The sequence below is a fragment of the Aulonocara stuartgranti genome (assembly GCF_965226115.1).
Source record: "Aulonocara stuartgranti genome assembly, chromosome: 8".
NCBI lineage: Eukaryota > Metazoa > Chordata > Actinopteri > Cichliformes > Cichlidae > Aulonocara > Aulonocara stuartgranti.
This window is the reverse complement of record NC_138959.1, coordinates 26436611-26445798: the sequence shown is the minus strand read 5'-3', so window position 1 is coordinate 26445798 and position 9188 is coordinate 26436611. Positions and strand designations below refer to the sequence as shown.

The 9188-nt window shown below is 39.8% G+C and overlaps 1 protein-coding gene across 1 annotated transcript; it reads right to left on the bottom strand.

Moving 5' to 3' along the window:
- Positions 1 to 2914: 2914 nt before the first annotated feature.
- pts (6-pyruvoyltetrahydropterin synthase) lies at positions 2915 to 5636 on the bottom strand. The gene is made up of 6 exons (XM_082544141.1): positions 5489 to 5636; positions 4494 to 4573; positions 4391 to 4413; positions 4238 to 4294; positions 3729 to 3799; positions 2915 to 3633 (listed from the first exon to the last, which is right to left on the bottom strand). Exons 1-6 carry the CDS (start codon positions 5578 to 5580, stop codon positions 3510 to 3512), a joined length of 447 nt encoding a protein of 148 aa, XP_082400267.1. The 5' UTR covers positions 5581 to 5636; the 3' UTR covers positions 2915 to 3509.
- Between the last annotated feature and the right edge of the window lie 3552 nt (positions 5637 to 9188).

The following is a 9188-nucleotide window of genomic DNA, read 5'->3' as shown; positions in this document are numbered from 1 at the left end:
GCCCTGATCACATGACCTCAGGGACCTGCTGGGGATGTATTGATGTAAAAGATCTCTGATATAGGTTGGTGCTTGTCCATGCAGAGCCCTGAATGTCAAAGTCAAAATCTTGAAGTGGATTCTGAATTTTATGGGGAGCCGGTGCAACTGGATCCGCAGGTGTAACGTGGGAGGATTTAGAAGATTTGGTCAGAAGCTTTGCGGCAGCGTCCTGAACAACTTGCAAATGACCCACAGAGGCTTTACTTAAACAAGTGAACAAAGAATTGCAATAATCCAAACGAGATGAAACAAATGCATGGATGACCATTTCTAGTTCTGAGCGTGAAACAACAGGACTCAGCTTAGCAATATTTTTTAAATGATAAAAACAGGAGCAAACCAATAAATTTGCATGAGTGTCCAAAGTCAGAGCTGAGTCAAAAGTTACACCAAGGTTCCTGAAGGTTGTTGGCTTTTTGGAGCCTGAAGTTAGCGTATCTGAATAGAGGGTTGAGTGTTAAAACTACTTTGTACACCCACCGTTGTCACTTCTGTTTTTTAATATGAAAACCTGAGACGAGGTGTTTATGGTACGATGTTCTTCGTGAGACAAAGCTGGTTTAATGTGATCGTAGCTCAGCAGATGATGCAACAGATCAGAGGAAATTAATTCTGTACTGTCCTTTAGTCACTTTACAGCTTAACCTCTCTCTGCTTTGAAGGCCAGCCATCCCCAACCTTTTTTGCACCACGGTTCTTGTCCGACAATATTTTCATGGACCGGCCTTTAAGGTGCCACGGATAAATACAACAAGACCAAACCAAAAAAAAAGAAAATGTATTCATAACTAGTGCTGTCAGTGTCAATCTCGTTAAAATGACATTAACGCCATAACTGCATTAACGCGGCAAATCTCCGTTAGCAAGTTAGCGCAGATCAACCCGTGCGTGGGGCTGCATGGTGACGGCGTCAACGCGTTAGCGTGGTTAGCTCATTAACGCATTAGCGCCGTGCACGCACGGTCGATCCAACTTCTTTTCTTCTTCTCAGAATACTGGGGGAAAAAAAATAAAAAATTGTGGCCCTAATCGTCTTCCGTATCCGTAGATTTTAGTCTATGGCCTGTCAAATTTTAAAAATATTTATGGTTAATGAGTTTCAAAATGTGTAGAAAAACTTAATACGGGTTCATATTTATAACATTAACTTTCTTTCCTCCCTTTTTGCTTCTTCCATTTGACTTTTCATGTTTTTGGGGAAAAAAAGGACAAACCAGAGCACACACAACATTAACCCTAATATTTCCTCCTGCAAGGCCTGAACTACCAGGCTGCTTTCTTTTGCAACTATGCTTCCAGAAATGTTGGAAAGCCCACACAGAAGATTTCATTTACATCCTGGCTTATCTGGACCCTATACACATTCAGTAAATTTCATATAACTGTACATATTTCTGTTTCAAATTGTTTTAGAGTCCAGCATTTTTGTAAACAGGATCACTTAAAAAAAAAAAAAAAATGCCTGATACAGTAGTGCTGAATGTCACCTATACTTTTACTACTTCTTTCAAGGCTACAAACCTCAATTCACATTGTTCCACATTCTTGGATTTTTAAGCAATATAAAAATAAAAAGCATCAGCTTTAAAAGGTCATTTAGGAGTCTGACCTATTACTCTCCTCAATAACATTCTCAAAGTCACCAAAATGTGGTGTCCTATTGAATCCTGACATCCTGGAGTAACAAATTAAAAAAGACTGAGCACATCAAATCAAAGAAACAGTGCATGGTCTCAATTTCTGCTGGTAGGTTGACTGATGGCTTTAAATTTATGACTTACTCATAATAGCAACTATATAAAGTTAGGAGATCAGACAAGCTGACGGCACCTCAATCCTCTGATCCTCAGGGATCAGATGGGATCTAAAAAAGACAAGACACTCAGGTTTGAACAAACAGTTATCTTTTTCACACCAGCAAAAAGTCGTCCTTGTTAATATTTTAGCTGCCTGAAGCTATGATTCACAAACCAAATCTGAAAGCTCTCTGCATCCAAATATGAAGCATTAACATTACACAGCAACATATAGCATATATGCATTTTTAATTTCCATGCCTTTGATCTGAGACAACTTAAAAGTTCACAAACGTTACTTGAAACCGGTGACTTGGTGTGACTTTTGCAGGTATGTAAATAAAGACAATCCAGGTTTTATGACAATAATGCTGTTTGAGATGAAAGGACAGCGACCACTTTCATTTTGGTAAGTTTTGTGGGAGCAGAAAATATGAGCTCATATCACCCCTCCCCAACCTTTTGTGGTAAACTTATTATCCCGGTGCAAATGTGCCATAGCCTCTAAGAAATGTGCAGCTCTTTACTGACATCAAGTGGTTAAAATGACAGATGTGTACCTTCTTATAAATATTCAAATTTAAATATTCAGTACTTGGTCAAGTCTCCTTTAGCAGGAATTACTGCGTCGTTGTGGTTCGTTATGGCGAGCTGCCATCAGCTCTTTCTGCATCTTTTTGTTTGGGGCCTTTTCGTCGTGACAATACTCCATGGGGATGGGGTTCAGGTCAGGTGAGGCAGTTGGCCAGTTCCATACAGTATTAATGTGGTCAGCGAACCATTTGGTCCTGCAGTAGTTTTAGCATTGCAGCCAGATACTGATTACTTTTGTTCAGCTGGATTCACTATCACACAGATGCACACATGACGAGCTCTCAAAGCTCCTACTAAGCTGCTGTGTTGACTTTGGACTTCACAAAACAGAAGATCAACCACTGCCAACAGCTACCGATGACTTTACAGACTGTGGAAACAGATTTCCAACATCTTGAATTCTGTACCTCTTGACTCAAACCCTTCATCTGAAAATAAAATCCAAGCTCTACTCATCTGAAAAAGTTGGGTCTAATCCGAGCTGAGAGGGATGATTTTATTCCACTAGATGTCACTGTTGGACTGAGAACATCTTATTAGGCTGTTCACAACTTATTTTCATATAAATGCCAAATGACTTGTAAATATCAGACTTCTGGTAATTTAACCATTTGTTAATACTAACATGAAACACAGAATGCTTCTGATTGGTCAGGTCTGCTTCACCGGTATTACTTTTGAATTTGGTTCATTAAATTTCTCCATCCTCTGGAGGGAGGTCAGACCTCCTCTTGTGTAAACCATGTCTAACGAGGCCCAAAACCACCAGAGAGAACCAATTTTTATTTAATTGAATTCAGTCTACAATGTTTTACAGTTTATTTTCTAACCACATTTTTCAGGCTTCTGTTCTCTCCTTTACGGCAAATTTTCCTCAAAATGATGAGATCATAAATAGGATTCTGTTTACAAGAATATACATGGCAGTATCTATGAAATCTTTGCTGTGCAAAAGGAACAACGTCTAAAAGACTTTCAAACTACGTGTGACCAGAGTGAAATCAGTCCGTAAACAATTAGCCTAAAATAAGTAGAAAGGAATGGCACTTTAGGGCTACTAAACCAAACACTGCTTCACTACTCTCCTCGATACACAACCACGTTCTTGTCGGTCTCATGAATCTTGATCTCATAGAGCAGGCCGGGCGGGAGAACCTTCACCATGTTGTCCCAGATGTAAACAGCCACGTTCTCTGTTGTGCTACGTGGGCAGATGAAAAAGTTTCAGTGAGGAAAAAAAATAAATAAAATAAATCTGTAATAAGACCGGTGACAATAGCCTGAAAGGGTACACACCTGACAACAGTAGTAAAATATGGAACATCCTTATCCAGGTTTTTATGGTCCAGTGGAATCATGATTACTTCCTGCAGGGGAAGCACTGGTTTTAATTTAAAATGTTTCAATATACTGTACACCAACTGGGCAGTTAGTTACCAACTTCACAGTTTGTTCCATACAAAGCTAATGTATGTCATCCTAAATGTTCTGTGTAAAACTAACAAATGCCAATTTTAGTCTGCATGTTGTAGAAGTAGTGCACAAACCAACTTAACATAATAAAAACTGTCTATAAACGTTAATATTTACAACAGTTAAAACCTCAGAAAACTATACAATAATAATTTTAATTAGCACATAAGTAATTGAGTTATTTACTGTCAAATTGTTAATAAAAACTGAAAAATTAAATTAATCTTTGCATCCAAAACAGCTTTTATCAAGCTAAACAGTCCAAAACAAGTCTGTTTTTTTGAGTAAAAATTAGCCAGTTTTTAAATTCCATTAAGGGAAAAAAAAGTTACCTCAATACATTTCTTCAAGTCAGTCAGATTCATGACCATACCAGTTTTAGCATCAATCTGAAAACATATACAGAAAACACACTTGTTCCTGAAACAGGTTTTCCTATTTATTACTAGGGTGACATGGATTCCTCACATAAATGTTGCAGATACCTTTCCACGCACGGTTACCTCCACTGTGGAGAGAAACGAGAGCGATGAATGAAGAGCATTACACTCCTAATATAGTTCGTTTAAGGGAAGGAGTGTGACAAACCTTTGTAGTTGTGTCCGTGACCGTTGGGATTGTTGCACTTTCCGTACACTTCTTTATTCTCCTCATCACTCAGGTGAATGCTGAATGAGATGTGAAGGAATAGTCAGGAAAGCCTTTTGGCCAAGATAGTCAAAAGCTCTTTAATGTGCATTTCTAACAGTCATGTAGTATAAAGAGATGACAAAAAGTATTTTGATTTTTAACAGTGTAACTGCCACATTATGTAGGTGTATACCAGGTAATGTGTTATTGCTTAACAACAACAGAATTGTACACCAAACAATATAGTAAAAGACATTTATTAGCACAGCATAAACTGTTGATCTAGATCAGGGCCCGAGGGCCGGTGTCCTGCAGGTTTTAGATCTCACCCTGGGTCAACACACCTGAATCAAATGATTAGTTCATTCCCAGGCCTCTGTAGAACTTCAAAACATGTTGAGATAATTTAGCCATTTAAATCAGCTGGACACATCTAAAACCTGCAGGACACCGGCCCTCGAGGCCTGGAGTTTTGACACCTGTGATCTAGATCTAATTAAGTCGTCTCCAATTAATCTTTGGATAGGCTCGTTTTCGACAGCGCCCACTGCACGTAAATGCAGCATGAGTGGATATTCACGCGAATCTTTCTCTGAGTTTAAGCAGAATGTGGCAAGCAACAAACGCTTTAATCCGCTAAAGAGCAAGAACACGGGTGTCAGTGACTTCCCCCTGCTCCAAACAATCCACATCACACTTATTCAGTATCCTAATCATCGCGCTTCACTTCTCCACGATCCTCCATCCACGACACACGGGATTTTACTCGCTCTTGTAAAAACACACTTCAGTACACGTCAAACGCAAACCCTGCGCCACCAGGTGAAAGCTACTTTCATTCGGCGCACTTCTGTGTGAGTGCTTTAAGAAGGTGTTTGAAATAAACCCGCTTTCGGGACGACTCTCTATCAGCCCGCTCCCTCCCTAACGGAGGAGGGATGGAGGCGATGTACCTGTGAAGACGGTGACAAGCGCTGAAGCTCTCGATTCTGCTTATGTATCCGATGCGCTCCGCTGTGCTACTCTGAGCCGATGACCCTGCCATGATGTCACGGCACAAACACAAAGGGGGCGGCTTATATCAGCTGATAAACCGGAAGGAGAAGGTATAAAACCGTGACTCAAGCTGTAAGGTCATTGGCGCAAATCAGGGGCGTTATTATAAGTCACATGATCTACATAAGCAACAAAAACCCTCAGGTGAAATTTGGAAGACCATGAATACATAAATACTCATCAATATAACACATTTTAATGCTGTAGATGCACATAAATAGATGATTACACGTGAAGGTCTTATCAGCAGGTAGTACCAGGTGTCCAACTTATATGCACGACACTGTATTTTTATCCATAGTCTTCTTATCCTGCTTACACATTGTGATTGATTTACAAAAGTCAATATACGTGAGTCACTGGAAACAAAAAAAGAGTGGTGCTGATCTATGGGTGCATCCTTTCGGATACGTAAATATTATTAATAGAGCAGCTGCTGCAATAAGTTATTATATTATCAACAGTTATTTGAATAGAAAAAGTGCAATGGACATCATGAAAACATGAAACCTAATGTTATATAACACTTTACAACACAAACAAGACTCTTTCCCCCACATTTAGTTGCTGGTATCCAGTCATCCTGCCAATAGCAGTATAGCACTGTCAGCAAAGTCAATAAAGCCACAAGCTTAAACACAAATAAACCCTATTTCACGTAATCATCCCCCATGTTGATGTCTGGTGCCAGCAATGACTAATAGGATGCGGTCAGCATTACCTGAGATACACAGGAATAAGAGGAAGAAGACGTCTGGGAGTTATTTAAAAAACAATGATCATCTGACAACCAAGCATGCACGGAATACAGTGTATGAATTACGAACGGCAGGCTTAGAAAATAACTCAAAGACAAGAGCATAAAGTCATCCATCCGTCCTGTTCTCCCCTCGGGTGAACACAGTAAGACAAACAAGCATTCACACTCTCACATGCACCAGTTAATATACCATGCATGTCTTTGAACTCTGGAAGCAAACTAGAGCACTAAGAGGAAAGTCACAAAGGCACAGAGAGAAAGAATCAATTCAAAAGCTAACCTACATGTTCTTCTAAACTATGGAAGGAAATGCTGAGAAATATTTGGTCTCTGTTGTTATATATTAAGAACTTTGTCTTACAACAATTTTAGAGTGGTCTTGCAGTTTCTCCTGGCTGTGTCATTTAGTTTAATTGTGAAACAACATCCCCCTGAGAAAACTTCTAAATGCTTCATTTGTTTGCTTCATTTCGACTGATTTAATAGGGAAAGCTGTTTTAATCACATACTGCAGTGTAATGCTGTGTTTGGTTTCCTTCTGGAGTAGGATTACTTTGCCACAGTGTCATTAGTGTGTGTAGCTGCTTCCGCTTTATAAGTCCTGCATGACTCTGTGATGTGAGTGCCACACTGAAGCCCTGTGATTCCTTCTTTGCATTGTGGTGATCTTAAAACCATCATTATGTATATATGTGTGGGTTCCTCAACCAGATTGCCTTAAAGCTGTGTGATTAATTCCAGCATCTAATCCCAGTGTAGTGAGCGTGCTCTGCTTCAACTAATCCGCAATGGTTAATGAGACACTGTTTACTGCTTACTCTGTCTAATCCAGGAAATAGATAATCAACAGAAACAGGAAGTACAATAACCCTGACCTCTGAAATATTACTGTAGAAGCTGTAATATTTTATTCTGATGGAAACTTTACAGTTGGTTTTAAAATTATGAGTTTCAGAACCATCATTTCTGCTTTATATGTTTTAAAGTGAGCAGCACCCTGTGGTGGCCTGCTATCTGACCCCCTCAAAATCAGCCAGATTTTTTTTTTACACCATTACTTTAGTATATTTAATAGGCACTTAAAGTACACAACCCCTCTTGTGTACTTCAAGCGCCTATAATTCAGAACATTGGTATGTATGGTAAATGTGGTAAAAAGTTGTTTTCAATAAATATAACGTATATATTTAATAGTTACCCCTGACTAATCATTAAACTGGCAAACCTTCACAAGACGAAAAAAATGAACATGATGTAAAGCTTGTGAAAAGGGACAACGCCGGTCTCTCTCTCCAATTCTTTTTGTCTTGGTAGAAATCACGCAGAGATGTTTCCATGTTTTACACAATCCTTTTATGACCCATTTTCCTTACAGATGCATCTGGAGATCAGCACACGGCAGTCCTATTCTAAAGGCTGATCTAAAGAATTCCACACAGCAGTTGCAGGTATAACCTCTGGTCACCTACTCCTACAGTAAACACCCCCACAATGAAAATACACAGGTACAGTGGCCAGGGGTGCTGACCCCCATCTCCTTTTAAGGTAGTGTCCATTGGCAATGGTCTGCTCCTCACCCTCAGTAACTCTTGCTTCCTGCCCTGGGGGTGGGGGTTGATCGTCCTTCTGCCCTGTACCCCAGTTCTTTGTTCCCATTCCAGGCCTATTTTCTATTTTGTATACCCATTAACCGCCATATTGTAATATTAAAAGCAATCCCAAACTATATTCTCTTTAACTCTGATGTATATTAAGGAATCTATTCTCAACAAGCTGAAATTGTCTATAAAGATGTCTCAAGCCTGCTCCGGAAGACAGGTAGGTCTGTGGAAAGGTGTTGTTGCATTTTAATTTGTGTGCATATAACAATCTGATTTTGTGCTTGTAGCTTAGCGTGCAGTTCTTCTTTGATGCTTAACAGCAGCTAACATCCAGAACGATGCATTACTGCCACCTGTAGGATTCTCCAGTCATTTAATGCCACTAACCAGTCATTGTGTTTGCTAATGAGCATCAGAGGGTAAAAGCTCTATCTTAGCTGCCTGGGTGGATGCTAGACTGAGAGTGTGTTTAGCATGTCTTCAGAAAGACAAGAGGGAGAAAGTTGGCACTTAAGTGGTTAAAGCCTCTGATGCTATGATTCCTGGTGCACCAGGGTGTTTATAACCATTTAACTTCATTAAAAATAGCAATGTGACTCTTGTGTTTTCTGAGGCAGATGTTGATATTTACTTTGCTAGGTTTGAGCGTAAAGCTACTAAACTGCTACTAATGTTGCAGTTACAGTTAGCAAGTAAGGCTCAGGGGGCTTGCTTTCCCCTGTTTCCCAAGGTCTAATTTACAAAAACTTGAAGAGTGCAATTTTACAAGCACATGAACCTGTACCAGAAGCCTAGAGAGCATTTCCAGGGTATCCAAAACCATCTAGTCAAACCTACACAGACTTTACCAGAGGGAAGGGAATTTTTTTCGTTGGGGGCGTTATGCATCCAGGGCTATTGATTTAGCCATGGTGCAAGACTTATGCACTGAACTGTGCCCAAATGTACTGGGGTGTATTTAGATGAACAAACTGTCAGTCATTGGTGTCAGACTAATCGCAGGTTGACAAAATCTGCAAGATTCCTCTTCCTATAGCAAAGTTGTCACTTTGCTATGCCCAGTTCATGACGACTTTTCCGGCTTTAACTATTTTGGGTAACCTGTATGTATACCATGGCTCTTGCTGGGCCTTCTCTGTTGTTAATGTTTTTTTGTTGTTGCTTTTTATGTTCTCAGCCCACAGGAACGCTTGTGAATGAACAGAAAGCTATTTCTGCAGACATGTTTGTAATGCT